At 46.8% G+C, this 16940-nt stretch overlaps 1 protein-coding gene across 1 annotated transcript in view; it reads right to left on the reverse strand.

The window, feature by feature from the left end:
* Window positions 1–16940, reverse strand: part of GLB1 (galactosidase beta 1) — a gene marked incomplete at both ends in the record, with an annotated part of 90930 nt that overhangs the window by 56251 nt on the left and 17739 nt on the right. Inside the window, 3 exons of the mRNA XM_080715861.1 lie at window positions 830–1010; window positions 7139–7233; window positions 9424–9484. Coding sequence (XP_080571987.1) covers window positions 830–1010; window positions 7139–7233; window positions 9424–9484 — 337 coding nt within the window. The remainder of the gene's footprint in view (window positions 1–829; window positions 1011–7138; window positions 7234–9423; window positions 9485–16940) is intronic.

The raw sequence follows: 16940 nt of genomic DNA on the forward strand, positions 1-16940 counted from the left end.
AAATGGGTCTGAGAGTGTAGCCCAGAGGTAGAAGGGTTTCCAGGAACCCCAGTACCACCACACACACAAAAAATCTCCTATTTTGTTGGCTCTCAGTTGAGGATGTGGAGAAGTGGGAACTCTAATACATTGTTGGTGGGATTGCAAATTAGTGCAACCACTTTGGAAAATAGTATGGAGGATCCTCAGAATAATGGGAATGAATTTACCATATAATCCAGCAATACCATTTCTGGGTATCTACCTAAAAGAATAGAAACCAAACTACCAAACTAATGCATGTGTATCTATGTTCATAGCTGCACAATTCACCATAGCCAAACTATGGAACCAGCCAAGATGTCCATCAACAGATGAATGGATTATAAAACTATGGGATATGTACACAATGGAATTTTACTCAGCCATAAAGAAAAACACGATCTAAAGAGAAAGAGACTTTTAGATTCTCTTTAGGTTCTCAGCCATGAAGTGAACAAGTCTCCTCTACCACGTATTCCGGCCATGACGTAGCACCCTGTCACAGGCCCCAAAGCCATGGGACTAACTGAACATGGACTGAAATCTCCAAAACTGTGAGCCAAGATAATCTTCTTTTTCAGTGAGTGCTGTCAGGCATTTTGTCATAGCAACGAAAAGATAACTAGATGCATACAGTGCATCAATAAAAATTAAAAAAAAAAAAAAGAAAAGGTAACTAGGACACCTGATAAAGGAAAACTGAGAAATCTCATTCCATCTGCACCTGTCCCTCAGAGCTGGAGCTGCTGCCCAATGTGACGGCCTGAGCCAAGGCTGACTTTAAGCTGCGTTTTCTGCACCCTCTGACCTGTTCCGAAGTCCACGGTAGCGTAGAGGCCCTGCAGGGTCCCGCATTCCAGGTATTTTTTAGCTGCGCCGTCAGTAGTAAACAGAAGTACATCGGTGCCCAGGTGCTTTCGGAAGCTCTTCTCCAGGAAACGCATGTATTCGTAATCACAGGCAAAGTAGGAGCCGTATTCATTTTCAACCTGCAAAGTTAAACAGGAGGGAGAAATCAGGAGATGCCAATGTAGCTATTTTTCCTGTATGTGCTGGTAGGGATACTCAGGATTGAACCCAGGGATGTCCTACTTCTAAGCTAAACCCCCAGCCTTATTTATTTTGAAATAAGGTCTCACTAAGTTACTGTGTGCTGGCCTCAAACCTGCGATCCTTCTGTCTCAGCCTCCCAAGTCCTGGGATCACAGGTGCGTGGCCAGTGCGGCCAGATGCCGTTATTACGCTTGGGTATGCAGTGTCATAGCCTGTAGGTTAGAGGCTTAGCACCAGCCCGTGTTGCGAGCGGGAAGGAGTTAGGTCATGGGAGGGGTGCCCTTGAAGGCGAGACTAGAACCCCTAGCCCTGCTTCTCTGTGCTTTCTTTTGTGCACCTGAGAAGTAAACGAGCCTACTCCACTCTGTGCTCCGGCCATGACGTACTGTGCGGCCACAGGCCCAGAGCAACAGCACCAAGTGATCATGGGCTGAAACTGCTGAGATCTTAAGCCCAAGGAAAGCTTTCTTCCTCATAAGTTGATTTTCTCCGGCATTTTGTTGCAGTGACAGAAAGCCGACTCAAGCAGCCACCGTTATTATGGGTCTTGCCTACAGGTAGTTTCCTGAACGATTATTTTCTCTGAGAAGACCCCTCTGCCGAGACCTGCGTGTTATGGGTTCCAGAAGCAAAACAGACTGTAGCAATCGCACCTGGTACCTGGGTCTTTGCTGGCTCTGAGGCCATCCTAAAACACAAAGCATCTGCTGCTCACACAGAGTGGAAAACTCCCAAAGGGGGATTCTTCCCTTATCCTTTGATACATCCTGTGAAAATTCATTTTGAAGTAATTGAGATCATACTAAGGGAAGCTTAGTAAATACTGGCGAAGTTCTCTTTTCCTCATTTTCTTCTTCTTTTTTTTTTTTTTTTTTTTTTTTGGTACTGTAGGTTGAACCCAGCGGCATTCTACCTCCCAAGCTACAGCTCCCAGCCCTACTTTTTATTCTTTATTTTGAAACTGGGTCTCATTAAGTTGCGGAGGGCCTCACTAAGTAGCTGAGGCTGGCTGTGAACCTGTGCGATCCTCCTGTCTCAGCCTCCCAAGTACTGGGATTACAAGTGTGGGCCACCACGCCTGGCTGGCTTGGAGTTGCATTTAAGGGTCTAGTAACTAAATAGGTTCAGAGACCCTGTAAGGTTCTGTTCTTTCCATACCCCAACTTTGATTTTATCCCATTAATTTCACTTTTCAATTCCTTTTTAATTAATTAATTAATTAATTAATTAATTTTTGCAGTACTGAGGATTGAACCCAAGGGCATTCTACCTCTCAGCTATATCCCCAGCCCTATTTCTTTTTTTTTTCTTTTTGCGGTACTGGGGATGGAACCCAAGGGCCATTGTACCTCTAAGCTACCCCTAGCCCTAGTTTTTAGTCTTTTATTTTTAAAAAATATGGAACGCTTCACGAATTTGCGTGTCATCCTTGCGCAGGGGCCATGCTAATCTTCTCTGTATCGTTCCAATTTTAGTATATGTGCTGCCGAAGCGAGCACTAGTCTTTTTATTTATTTTTATTTTTATTTTTATTTTTATTTTTATTTTTGGTGGTACTGGGGTCCCTGGAAGCCCTTCTATATCTGGGCTACACTCCCAGACCTATTTTTTTATTTTTGGAAACAGGGTCTCTTAAGCCAGCGCGGCTGGCTTCGAACCTGCGCGATCCTCCTGTCTCCACCTCCCAAGCGCGGGGATTACAAGCGTGCGCCACCACGCCCGGCAAGTCTTTTTATTTTTGAAACAGGGTCTCACTGAGTTGCAAAGAGCCTCGCTAAGTAGCTGAGGCTGGCTGTCTGAGAACTGCGATCCTCCAGTCTGTCTCCCAAATGCTGGGATTACAGGCATGCGCCACCACACCCGCCTTCCTATTTCTTATTCTTTATTTTGAAACAGGGTCTCATTAAAGGTGCAAAGGGCATCATTAAGTAGCTGAGGCTGGCCATGAACCTGCGCTCCTGCTGTCTCAGCCTCCCAAGTACTGGGATTACAAGTGTGCACCACTATGCCTGGCATCTCTGACTATTATCTTAAAACAGTGTCTTGCCAAGATGCTGAGGGCCTTCCTAAGTAGCTGAGGCTGGCTTTGAACCTGCCATCCTCCTGTCTCAGCCTCCCAACGATTGGAATTCCAGGTGTGCACCACCACAGCCGGCTCACATTTCAAGTCTTACTTATCCATTATGACCACTGCATGATATAGCTGAAAGCAAACAGATATGTAGTAAACGCATACATATATATATATATATATTTTTTTTTTTTTTTTTTTTTTTTTTTTTGCGGGTCTGGGGATGGAACCCAGGGGCATTTGACCTCCGAGCTACACCCCCTGCCCTATTTTTTATTATTTATTTTGAAACCGGGTCTCACTGAGTTGCAGAGGGCCTCACTAAGTAGCTGAGGCTGTCCGCGAACCGCGATCCTCCAGGTCTCAGCCTCCCAAATGCTGGGATTACAAGCGTGCGCCACCACGCCCGGCGCATACCTATAATTTGATTTATTTTTGTTTGTTGGTTTGTTTTGGAGATTTTTTGGTGGTACCGGGGTTCCTGGAAACCCTTCTACCTCCAGGCTACACTCCCAGACCTATTTTATTCTTTTTTATTTGGAAACAGGGTCTCTTAAGCCAGTGCCTCTGGCTTCAAACCTGAGTGGGCCTCCTGTCTCCGCCTCCCAAGCGTGGGGATTACAAGCATGCGCCACCACGCCCGGCGGGAGATTTTTTTTTTTGGGGGGGGGGGTTTGGTGCTAAGGATTGAACCTAGGGCCTCATGCATGCTAAGCACCTGCTCTACCAGTGAACTACACTGCAAGTTCCTGGTTAGGTTTATGTGTGTATGAGAGTATGAGTGTGAGAAGGTATGTGTGTGTGTGTGAGAGAGAGAGAGACAGACAGACAGACAAGCATATTTGCAAAAGAGCTTAGGGTCAAGCTCTGCCAAGGCCGACTGTCCATATGCAAATCTAGCTCGACCACTTCCTCTCCACGGGAATCCACCTGCAAAATGTTTGCTCAGCGTGGGAGGCTGCCGGTGCCTCCCTCCCAGGTAGTTATGAGGAGTAACCGAGTCACAGCATCTACTAAGTGCTTGAAAGCTAGCAAGTAAGCCAGGCGTGGTGGCGCACGCTTGCAACCCCAGCATTTGGGAGGCTGAGACAGGAGGATCGCGGTTCGTGGACAGCCTCAGCTACTTAGTGAGGCCCTCTGCAACTCAGTGAGACCTTGTTTCAAGATAAAGAATAGCTGGGCGTGGTGGCGCACACTTGTGATCCCAGCATTCGGGAGGCTGAGACCGGAGGGTCGCAGTTCACAGACAGCCTCAGCTACTTAGTGAAGCCCTCCGCAACTTAGTGAGACCCTGTTTCAAAATAAAGAATAAAAATAGCCGGGCGTGGTGGCGCACGCTTGTAATCCCCGCGCTTGGGAGGCAGAGACAGGAGGATCGCGCAGGTTCGAAGCCAGCTGCGCGCGCTGGTTTAGGAGACCCTGTTTCCAAAATGAAAATGTAAAAAATAGGTCTGGGAGTGTAGCCCGGAGGTAGAAGGGCTTCCAGGAACCCCAGTACCACCAAAAAAAAAAAAAAAAAAATAGGGCAGGGGTGTGGCTCGGAGGTAAAATGCCCCTGGGTTCCATCTCCATACCTGCAAAAAAATAAAAATAAAAAATAAAAAAGATAAAGAATAAAAGATAGGGCTGGGGGTGTAGCTCAGAGGTAGAATGCCCCTGGGTTCCATCCCCAGTACTGGAAAAAAAAAAAAAGCCAGCAAATGAGTGTTATCTTCGGGTTCTATACAACTGTCAATTAGAGGGGGAAGAAACCAGGTGTGTGGAGGTGGGGGGGTGGGGGCAGGAAAACCGCCAAACAGGAAAAAGGTTGGCAAGACCCCCCAGAAAAAGCCACACTGAGGTTCAAAGGACACTGATTTTTCTAGAGTAGAGGTCAGCAAGCTTTTTCAGTGAAAGGCCGGGGAGGAGGAGCTCATTGAGACGCTGGGACTGTGTGGGCTGCTGTCTCGGCCGCTCAACACTGCTTCTGTGGTTCACACGCAGCCTCACCCGGGTGAGATATAAACAGATGCCGTCACCACATTCCAAACGCTCTTATTTTAAAACAACTAACTGGCCAGTTTTGGCCCGTGGGCTGTGGTTTGTAGGCCCTTGTTATAGAGCACAGATTCCCAAGCTTACTGGTTTACCACTCCCATTGCAGGAAAAAAAGAACTCAGTGTCCTCCTGGGTCCTTCTACCACCCTCTTGTTTTTTATTCAATCCCCCAGTTGTGCCCAAAGCTACTACCAGCCCCTCCAGATGGGTCTAGCATCCCACCAGAGATTTGGGGCATCTATGTTCTGGAATAATTATGCCACTCAGGAAGCTCCTTACACGTGGAAACTTCTAAAGCTGTTGGCTTCTGAAACATACCATGAGGCCCACGGTGAATGCCTCATTGATTGGATGAAGAGAGGGAGCGGGTGGAACTCCTAATTATTTTGCACCTCTGATATTACCGACAGGTCTTTGTGGCTTTACATACCTGAGGTACAAATGGCGACACACAGTCACACGTGCAGACCCCCACAGATGGCACTAGTGAGGCTAAGCCCTCCAGAAGAGGAGTCCACAGAGCTGTGGGTCATGGGGATGCAGGAAGGCAGCGGGCGCAGCGTGGCGGCGACGCTGTCATCCCAGTGCTTGGGAGGCTGAGACAGGAGGATGGAGGCCAGCGCCCAGGAACTTAGCCAGACCCTGTTTCACAGTATGATGAAAGGAAAATAGGGCTGCGGTGTAGTTCAGAGGTAGAACGTCCCTGGGTTCGATCCCTAATATGGAGAGGGGGAGAGAGGGAGGACGGGAAGGGGAGAGGGAGAGAAAGAAAAGAGAGAGAGAGGGGAACAAGAAGAGGAAGAGAGGAAGAGGAGGAGGAAGAAGAGAAGGAAGAAGAGAAGGAAGGGAAGAGAAGGAGTAGGAAGAGGAGGAGAAAGAGGAGGAGGAGGAGGAGGAGGAGGAGCAGTAATGGCAGCGGAAGGAAACCAGCTTTCATAGAAACCTTTGCACACAGACACTGTCTCCTAATCCTCAAGACCAGTGTTCTCCAGCTCATTCCCCTCTGTTCAATTCCAGAACCATGTGGTGGATGTGTGACACACACACACACACACACACACACACACACACACACCCTGGCCTTGTGGCTGCCAGCCTGTTGCCTGCACAGCTGAGGAGCCTGGAGACGACGGGCCAGGGATGAAGCCAGATACACTGCCGTGAGCCTCGAGATACGAGTAGGGCGACTGTGAGAGGCTACACGATGTCTGCGGACATCAAGTGACGCCTCTGACACAGGAATGAAGTGGGAAAGCCACCCAGGAAATTTCTCACTCACTATCAACTCTGTAAAAAGAAGGAAAAAGAAACAAAGGCATTCGACTGCCGAGCTACACCCCCTGCTCCACTTGTTATTCTTTATTTTATTTTATTTTATTTTGCGGGTCTAGGGATGGAATCCAGGGGCATTCTATCTCCGAGCTACACCCCCTGCCCTGTTTTTTATTCTTTATTTTGAAACAGGGTCTCACTGAGTTGCAGAGGGCCTCACTAAGTAGCTGAGGCTGTCCGCGAACCGCGATCCTCCAGGTCTCAGCCTCCCGAATGCTGGGATTACAAGCGTATGCCACCACGCCCAGCTTGTTATTCTTTATTTTGAAACAGGGTCTCACTAAGTTGCGGAGGGCCTCATAAGGAGCTGAGGCTGGCGGGGAACCTGTGATCCTCCTGTCTCAGCCTGCCAAGTGCTGGGATTACATGTGCGCACCACCACACCGGGTTTGGAAACGTATTTTTTACAATAGCTAGACTCTTTTGAAAAAGGAAAAAGAGAAAGAAAGGAAAGAGAAATTGTAATGGCTTCTTCAAGTGCAATTTAAGTAGACACCACCTGTGGCATCACCCCTTAAAGGAACAGACTGAGGAGACGCATGTCTACACCAACGCCATCTTGTAGGTAATGCACAGGGATGGAGACCTTCCCCACCACCCACCCTCACACCACCCGGTGGTTACCTGCACTGTTATAATCGGTCCCCCTTTCTGGTATAGGAGCGGTCTCATCTTGGGCAGAAGGACTCCCAACCATTTATCCACAGCCTTGATGTAGTCTGAAAAACAAGACGGGTTTAACGCCATCACGCGCTGTGTGGTACAGAGCCTCCTTATATGGAAGCTGGCGGCGAAGCCCAGGAGGCACCAAGACTCAGCGCACGCCTGCAATCCCAGGACTTGGGAGGCTGAGACAAGGATCGCAGGTTCAAGGACAGCCTCAGCAACTTAGCGAGGCCCTCTGAACTTAGTGAAACCCTATTTCAAAAATAAAACATAAAGCCGGGCATGGTGGTGCACGCTTGTAATCCCGCTCTTGGGAGGCGGAGACAGGAGGATTGCACAGGTTTGAAGCCAGCTGTGTTGGCTTAAGAGACCCTGTTTCCAAAAATAAAAAAGTATAAAATAGGTCTGGGAGTGTAGCCCGGAGGTAGAAGGGCTTCCAGGAACCCCAGTACCATAAAACAAACAAACAAACAAACAACAACAACAACAAAAACATAAAATAGGGTTGGGAGTAGAGCTCATAAGTAGAACGCCAGCCAGGCATGGTGGCGCACACTTGTAATCCCAGTATTGGGGAGGCTGAGACAGGAGGATTGCAGGTTTGTGGCCAGCCTCAACTACTTAGTGAAGCCCTACACAACTTAGTGAGACCCTGTTTCAAAATAAAAAATAAAATGGGGCTGGGCGTGTAGCTCAGAGGTAGACTAGCCCTGGGTTTAATCCCCAGTACCCCCACCAAAAAAAAAAATCAACACCTCTCTCTAAATTGGGAATTGAATTCCTAGCTATACACTAGGAAATTCTGGCAAACACTGTCTGAAAGCTAGGGCCTCCTCAGTGAGCTAACCATGAATAAGGCTCAGCACGCCTGGACTCTGTCCTGGCCAGGGGTCCAGCAGGCATTAGGCGACATTCGCCTACTGAAGAGAAGGGCCACCCGAGCCCTATTTTTTATTCTTTATTTTGAAATAGGGTCTCACTGAGTTGTGAATGGCCTAAGTAGTTGAGGCTACTTTGCAAGACTACTTTTTTTTTTAAAAAGGGTCTTTTTTTTTTTTTTTTTTTTTTTTTTGCGGGTCTGGGGATGGAACCCAGGGGCATTTGACCTCCGAGCTACACCCCGTGCCCTATTTTTTATTCTTTATTTTGAAACCGGGTCTCACTGAGTTGCAGAGGGCCTCACTAAGTAGCTGAGGCTGTCCGCGAACCACGATCCTCCAGGTCTCAGCCTCCCAAATGCTGGGATTACAAGCGTGCGCCACCATGCCTGGCTTGAAACAGGGTCTTGCTAGGTTGATGAGAGTCTCACTATTGGCTGAAGCTGTCCTCAAACCTGCAATCTGATCTCAGTCTCCCAAGTGGTGGGAATACAGGCATGTGGACCACTCCCAGCTTGGCTTTTATACTTGAGACTTAATGGTAGCTTTTTAAGTAACAGGCTCCATAAATGATACCACCTCCATCATCCCCAAGAGAAATTGAAATCTTCAGAAAACAGAAATCCAGCTAAATGGGATCTTCTGATTGTTAGGGATAGAGCTGAAATAATTTTGCATGTGTTAAATAGACAAAAAAAAAAAGTCGTCATTCACAAATCACTCTGTAAAAGTAAAAGAAGCTGGGTGTGAGGGCAGACCCTTGTAATCCCAGCACTTGGGAGGCTGAGACAGGAGGATCGCAGGTTTGCTGCCAGCCTCAGCCACTTAGTGAGACTCTTAGCAACTTAGTGAGACTGTTTCCAGATAAAATATAAAATAGGTCTGGGAGTGTAGCCTGAAGGTAGAAAAAAAGAAGAAGAAGAAGAAAGACTAGGGGTATAGCTCAGAGGTAGAATGCCTTTGGTTCAATCCCCAGCTCCAGAAAGAAAAAAATAAACAAAACAAAACAAAACAAAAAATAGAAGACAACTCAGCTGCCAGGGACCCCATCCCAGAAACAACTCCCGCCAAATTGCTTAGTGAGGTGGGATGGCGGCTGTGTAACAGACTCAGCACTCAGGAAGAGAGGAGAGCTTCGAAGTCACTTGGTCAACCGCAAGCAGGGCTCGATGCCAGTTCAGGGCGGTACCAGTTTATCAGCAAGATCTGGTCAAGAAGCCTTGAACTACCTTCAACAGTGAATGGTAATTCACACAGACTTTCACTAAACTTTCACAAGGGTGTGTGCAGAGAGCTAAAAAATACCTGGCCTTTCTGATACAAGCTGTCTCATCTTTCCCTCCAGAGCATCTTAGAGATGCTTACCTGGGTCAGAGGAACGAAGAATAATGTGTTCTTTCTCTAACAGCCAAGCAGGTAATCCCCCCTAGGACAGGAGAAAGAAAAACAGAAAAGCCATTAGCCTATTTCATAAAAGGAATTCAGAGAGCTGGGCGTGGTGGCGCACTCTTATAATCCCAGTCCTTGGGAGGCTGAGACAGAAAGATTGCAAGTTCGCAGCCAGCTTCAGCTACTTAGTGAGACCCTGTTTCCAAATAAAGAATAAAAATAGGAGCCGGGCGTGGTGACACATGCTTGTAATCCCCGTGTTTGGGAGGCGGAGACAGGCAGATCGCGCTGGTTTAGGAGACCCTGTTTCCAAATAAAAAGTATAAGATAGGTCGCCGGGCGTGGTGGCGCACGCTTGTAATCCCCGCGCTTGGGAGGCGGAGACAGGAGGATCGCGCTGGTTCAGAGCCAACCTCGCTGGCTTAAGAGACTCTGTTTCCACATAAAAATGTTAAAAAATAGGTCTGGGAGTGTAGCCCGTGGGAATGTATACTGGAGGTAGAAGGGCTTCCAGGAACCCCAGTACCACCAAAAAAAAAAAAAAAAAAAAAAAGTATAAGATAGGTCTGGTAGTGTAGTCCAGAGATAGAAGGGTTTCCAGGAATCCCAGTACCACCAAGAAAAAAAAAAAAAAAGAATAAAAATAGGGCTGGGGGATGTAGCTTGGTCCTTAGTACTAAAAAAAAAAAAAAAAAGTGAGTTGAACTTTTTGGTTTGTGATTTTTCAGGGAAATTGGAAATTTGAATTAAGTTTTTTTTGTAATACTGGGGATGGAACCCTTCTACCTTGGGGCTAAACTCCCAGACCCATTTTATACTTTTTATTTGGAAACAGGGTCTCTTATAAGTCAGCAAGTCTGGCTTCAAATCTGCACAATCCTCCTGTCTCCACCTCCCAAGCGCGGGGATTACAAGTGTGCACCACCACGCCCGGCTAAATTAAGTAAATTTAAGTAAAATTAAGATAATTTTTGTGACGGGCCCCGCCCATCAGCCAGTAAGTCCGAGAGCTAAGATGGCGCTGAGCGGAAATCTTCCCCAGAGCACTTAGGTGGTAAACAGCTTTCAGGAAGTGACGACAAGAGCATGAGATACACGGGAACACCGCATGCCATAGGGCAACAGCCAATGGACTGGCTGTTGCCATGAGTTGTGCACGTGAACAGTCTGCTGATTGGCTGTTGGGCTCTATATAAGGGGAAGATTTCTGGGGGGAAAAGAGAGAGAGAAGAGAAGATTTATGGGAAGAAGATTTGCGGGAACTGTACAAGAACCTGGGGTAATAAAACTGCTTGAGGAAGATCGTGTAAGAGTCGTCACTGCGCGCGACAAGTGGTTGGCCCGTACGGGGACCTTCGCTTTGATCAGAACCTCGGCAGTCCAGGGCAGCCGGCTGGTAAGTACTCCTTGACTCCGAAAAGGGAGGAGGAGGCTCCGTTTACGGAGGGTTATTTTCCCCGATCAAAGGGGGCTCCATTAAGGAGGATATTTAGTAAATAAGGCTCGCGGATAAGCGAGGCTCGCGGAAAAGCGAGGAACAGCGCTGTATTTTCCCCGATCAAAGGGGGCTCCATTAAGGAGGATATTTTTTAGTGTAAGTAAGTTAGAGAATCGGGCTGGTCCTGATTCGACAAGATGGGAAATAGTCCATCTCACCCATTGCATAAAGCATTGAAAGCTTTGTTGAAAAGTAGAGGCCTAAAGCTTAGGGACAAGACAATACAAGATTTTCTCGAACAAATAGATAGGGTAGCGCCATGGTTTACAGTATCAGGGAATCTTTCTTTAGCAAGCTGGGATAAATTGGGAAGAGACGTAGAACGCGCCGAAGAACAAGGTATTGTCACAGGAGGGACTCGGCCGCTTTGTCGGCTGATTCGTGCCTGTTTGGAAGAAAGGCGCTTTAGAAAATTTGTGCAGGAGGGCCAGGCAGCTTTAGACGGTGTAAAAGAGGAACGTTCAACTTCCTCTAAAGTGGCCAGTGAGGAGGATTCAGAGTCAGAGGGGGAGGATGAATCTGAGGAGGAATTAGAGGCCATTTGTAAACAAGTGAAAGCTTTTGAACTGATTAAAGAGGAAATTTCGCCTCCTCCGTATAACCCTTCTGCGCCCAGAGCAGGAGAAGGTGTCTCTTTTAGTAGTCAGATGTGGAGAGATGCGGGAATTTTTTTAGCAAATCAAGCTTTCCCAGTTTTCCAGCTGCAGGAGGGGGGAAATCGTTATCATGAGCCTTTGGACTTTAAAATAGTTAAGCATCTCGCAGAGTCAGTTCGCACATATGGGTCGTCAGCTGCTTTCACTATAGCAATAATAGAGAGTTTACATCGCTATGCCATGACCCCAGGAGACTGGCAAAATTTGGTTAGGGCCACCTTAAATCCTGGCCAATATTTGGATTGGAAAGCTTATTATATAGAATATGCCACTGAACAAGCTGCACGTAATCGAGCAGCAGGAAATTCAGCCTGGGATATAGACATGCTGATGGGCCAAGGACGATTTGCTAATCAACAGCTTGGGTATCCACAACAGGTGTATGAACAAATCAACAGACTCGCTACCCAGGCCTGGAAGGCCCTCCCTAACAAAGGAGAGGTATCTGGTAACCTTACAAAGATTACTCAAGGATTGACTGAACCCTTTTCAGACTTCGTTGCCCGTCTAGTAGAGGCTGCGGGAAGAATTTTTGGGGATTCTGACGCGGCCATGCCGCTCATTAAACAATTGGTCTATGAGCAATGCACTAAAGAATGCAGACAGGCCATCACTCCTTACAAACATAAAGGCCTAGAGGTGTGGATGAAGGTGTGCAGGGAACTCGGAGGACCCTTAACCAATTCAGGACTTGCTGCAGCCATTATACAGGCCTCCGGACAACAAAGTAAGAATAGTACCAAAAATGGCAATTGTTTTTCCTGTGGAGCGACAGGACACTTAAAACGAGATTGTCCTAAGTGTAGGGCGTCCCAATCTTATCCTTCTCCTCCTGAGTATTGTCGTCGATGTAGAAAAGGAAGGCATCCTACTTTTGAGTGCCGTTCGGTTAAAGATATCGATGGCAACCCCTTGCCCTATACTGGAAAGCAATCATCAAATACTCAGACAAAAAACGGGAGGGCGGGCCCTCGTTCCCAGGGCCCACAAAAATATGGGAACCCTCAGGTGTATGGGGCCATGGAGACACAGCCACCTCAGTGGCCCAATTTACAGCCTCCGGAACAGTCCGGCGAGCCACTCCAGGTTCGGCAGGATTGGACCTCTGTGCCACCTCCAGGCTGGTATTAACGCCACAAATGGGGGTTCAAATTATTGAAACAGATTTTCAAGGTCCTCTGCCACCTAATTCTGTTGGCTTACTTTTTGGAAGGTCTTCCTCTACCGTGAAAGGACTTGTAGTCCATCCGGGGGTTATAGATGAGGATTATACCGGTATTATCAAAGTGATGGTTTCAGCGCCCCGGGGTATCGTTGCCATTTCCCCTGGGGATAGAGTGGCACAGTTACTTTTGCTTCCCAGTCTACATGGTATGTTTCCTTCAGCAGAGGGACGACGCGGTATTGGTGGGTTCGGTTCTTCAGGAAATGAGTTAATATCTCTTGCCTTTGATATGGGAACTCGTCCCTTGATAACCTTGGACGTGGAAGGCAAGCAAATCCTAGGACTTTTAGATACTGGGGCAGATAAAAGTGTCATCGCCTGTAAAGATTGGTCATCTTCATGGCCCACTCAAAAGGCTACCGGAGAACTTAGAGGTTTGGGTTATGCTAAAACCCCTGACCTCAGTGCTAGGGCTTTACATTGGAAAGATCAGGAGGGACATAAGGGGCAGTTTGAACCCTATGTGCTGGAGCTGCCAGTTTCCCTCTGGGGAAGAGATTTATTAGTGGACATGGGATATTCCTTACAAAATACATCTTATTTCCCCCAAGCCCATAATATTCTCCTTCGCCAGGGCTACCACCCTTCCTACGGGCTGGGAAAACACCTCCAGGGACGTAAAAGCCCAATTCCTACTAAAGAAAAGAGTGGTCGCGAGGAACTGGGTTTTGTGCAGTAGCCACTGAGGAGGCAATTCCCATTACCTGGAAGACGGGAGATCCAGTATGGGTTCCTCAGTGGCCTCTCTCCCGTGAAAAGCTTGAAGTAACAAGGAAATTAGTACAAGAGCAATTACAGTTAGGCCATATCCGGCCATCCACCTCTCCTTGGAATACCCCGATTTTTGTGATAAAGAAAAAATCTGGAAAATGGAGGTTATTACACGACCTCCGAGCCATAAATAGCCAAATGCAGATTATGGGGCCAGTCCAACGAGGGCTTCCACTCCTCTCTGCTATTCCGAAGGAGTGGCCACTTATCAGCATAGATATAAAAGATTGTTTTTTCTCCATCCCTTTAAATCCTGCGGATACTCCTCGTTTTGCTTTTACTGTTCCCTCTATTAATCAAGAGGAAATTGACAGTAGATATGAATGGGTGGTCCTCCCACAAGGAATGGCCAATAGCCCTACCCTCTGTCAATTACATGTAAATAGTGCTCTTGAGCCCGTAAAAACCAAATTTCCAGAAATTCGGTGTATTCATTACATGGATGACATTTTGTTAACCACAAAAAATCCCTCCATACTTGAGGAGGCTTATTGTCACCTTGTAAAGATTTTGGAAACTCATCAATTATTCATCGCCTCAGAAAAGGTACAAAGAGGAGAAAATATACACTTTCTTGGCAACATTGTTCTCCCCCATGCAGTCCTGCCTCAAAAATTAATCATCCGCACTGATCAATTAAAAACCCTCAATGATTTCCAAAAACTGTTGGGAGACATTAATTGGGTTCGACCCTTTTTACAAATTCCTAACCATGCCTTGAAACCTTTATATAATCTGCTCGTAGGCAATCCTCAATTAGATTCTCCTCGCGTCCTTACCGATGAGGCCCGCCATGCGTTACAATTAGTAGAACAAGCACTTACGAAAGCGTCTCTCCGTCGAGTGACCCCTGGACAGCCATTATGGGCTTGTATCCTGGCCACTGAAAAACAGCCTACTAGTGTTCTTTGGCAACAAGGACCCCTTCTTTGGATTCACCCCAAAGTCTCCCCTCAAAAGGTAGTTGAATATTATCCCACCAGTGTAGCAAGCCTTGCCCTTAAAGCCATTCAGCAGTGCATCCAACACTTTGGCAGAACGCCCGATAAGCTGGTGGTACCGTACACTGCTCTGCAAGTACAAACGCTGGTAGCCACTATTGATGATTGGGCTATACTTATGTGCTCTTTCAGTGGTGAAATAGACAATCATCTTCCCAAAGATCCATTGTTACATTTTGTTCTGGAACATCCTCTCATTTTCCCATTGGTCACTAAAAACAAACCTGTAGCTAATGCAATTAACATTTTTACTGATGGATCCAAAACTGGTGTGGGGGCCTACCTAATAGAGGGAAGCGATCCTGTTATCATCCAATATTCACATACCTCTCCACAACTGGTTGAATTAAATATTGTTTTAGAAATTTTTAAGAGAGTTTCTTCTCCTTTCAATTTATTATCAGATTCACAATATGTGGTTAATCTGGTTAGATCGCTTGAATGCGCGGGTCAACTCTCTTTACATACTCCTATTCATTCTATGGCTAGCCAAATCCAGATTTATATACATTTAAGAAAGACACCATTCTTTATCCAGCACGTTAGGGCACATACTGGATTACCTGGCCCTATTACATATGGAAATGATCTAGTAGATAAACTCACCAAGATACATATGATTTTTTCTCTTACTCAAATGCAACAGGCACAGGCATTTCACCGTCAATATCATGTAAATTCTAAAACATTACAACAGCGATTTAAAATCCCTCGACATCAGGCTCGGGAAATTGTAAAAACCTGTAATGCCTGTGCCCCTTTTTTACACCCCCCACATGTGGGCATTTGCCCACGAGGCTTGCTCCCTCTACATCTCTGGCAAATGGATGTAACTCACATATCTGAATTTGGAAAATTGAAATATATCCATGTTTCCATAGATACTGTCTCTGGAATTATTCATGCATCTGCTCATGCCGGGGAAAAGGCACATGACGTCGTCAATCATTGCCTTGAGGCCTGGGCAGCATGGAATATGCCTAAAGAAATAAAAACTGATAATGGCCCGGCTTATACTTCCCAAAAATTCACATCCTTTTGTTCACAGATGGGAATAACTCTAAAGCATGGCCTTCCGTACAACCCTCAGGGACAGGGTATTGTGGAACGCGCCCATCGTACTCTTAAAGAATGCTTGATAAAACAAAAAGAGGGAATTGGAACCAATATGAAACCGAAGCAGCGCCTATCCTTAGCCCTTTTTACTTTGAATTTTTTGCAATTAGATGTCAATGGCAAGACTGCTGCCGATCGTCATTTTGCCCCCTCGGGTACGAGCCAGGGTTTCGTGCGTTGGAAGGATGCCCTCACAGGGCAATGGAGGGGACCTGACCCAGTGCTCACATGGGCCAGAGGCTCTGTTTGTGTGTTTCCACAGAACGGCGCCGATCCTGTCTGGGTTCCAGAGCGGCTGACTCGTCTGGTGAAACAAAAGGATGATGAGCCATCGACTGATTCTTTTGGGGACCATGATACTGTGGAATTCCAAGGATAGGAAGTGATCCACAATGGGGGCTTTTGACTGCTTTTTCTTTTCTATTGCCTTTGAGTCATTCTGCTCAAGTTCTTCCCCGCTTAATCCTTTTACCTTTTCCCCTTAAAATTGGCACAGGAGCAAATTCTACTTTTGCAGGTTATAATTTTACTTATTAGAGCCTGACCATGGCCTTTCATTCTAACCTATTTGATCTGTGGCTTCTTTGTGGGATAAATGGCAGTTGCACGGATTTAGCTCCCCTTGTCATGATTAATGATAATGCGTTTATTGCCGCTAATCTTTCTTGCGAGCTTTCTGCATATCCTACAGATAACCGGTCATCGAAATTTGACAATTTGACAAGACGGTTGCGGTTGGAGATCATCAAAACCAATACTACTCAAGTTGACCCGGTGATGGCCCGCACCTTGATGTCCTGGATCCAACAAGCAGCTCGTCATTTAAAAGAGTGGGCTGGACTGGGTGCTCTTGGTCTTTGTCTGGTCTTACTGTGTATCTTATGTCTCTACTGTCTTAGAAAACTAATCCGTCAGCGCGCTACAGATCAAGTGCTCATAGCTCAGGCATTTGCAGCCATGGAGTTGGGACAATCCCCTCAAATATGGCTTGCGGCGATGGGAAAGTCTTAATGACAGGATGCCAGCTAGGACTGCACTCGGGACCCCGGGAGGGTGCATCCCGAGGAGGGCATGCTCAACTGCATACGGGTTGCCACTGATTCTTGTCCCGTCCCTGGCAAAAGGTGGTGGGCCTAGAAGCCCCTTCCAAACATACAGGGGTTGAGTCCTCTGTCCTCTCCTGTCTGAAAAAACAAAAAAGGGGGAACTGTGACGGGCCCCGCCCA

Source organism: Muscardinus avellanarius (genome assembly GCF_963383645.1).
Source record: "Muscardinus avellanarius genome assembly, chromosome: 18".
Taxonomy (NCBI): Eukaryota; Metazoa; Chordata; class Mammalia; order Rodentia; family Gliridae; genus Muscardinus; species Muscardinus avellanarius.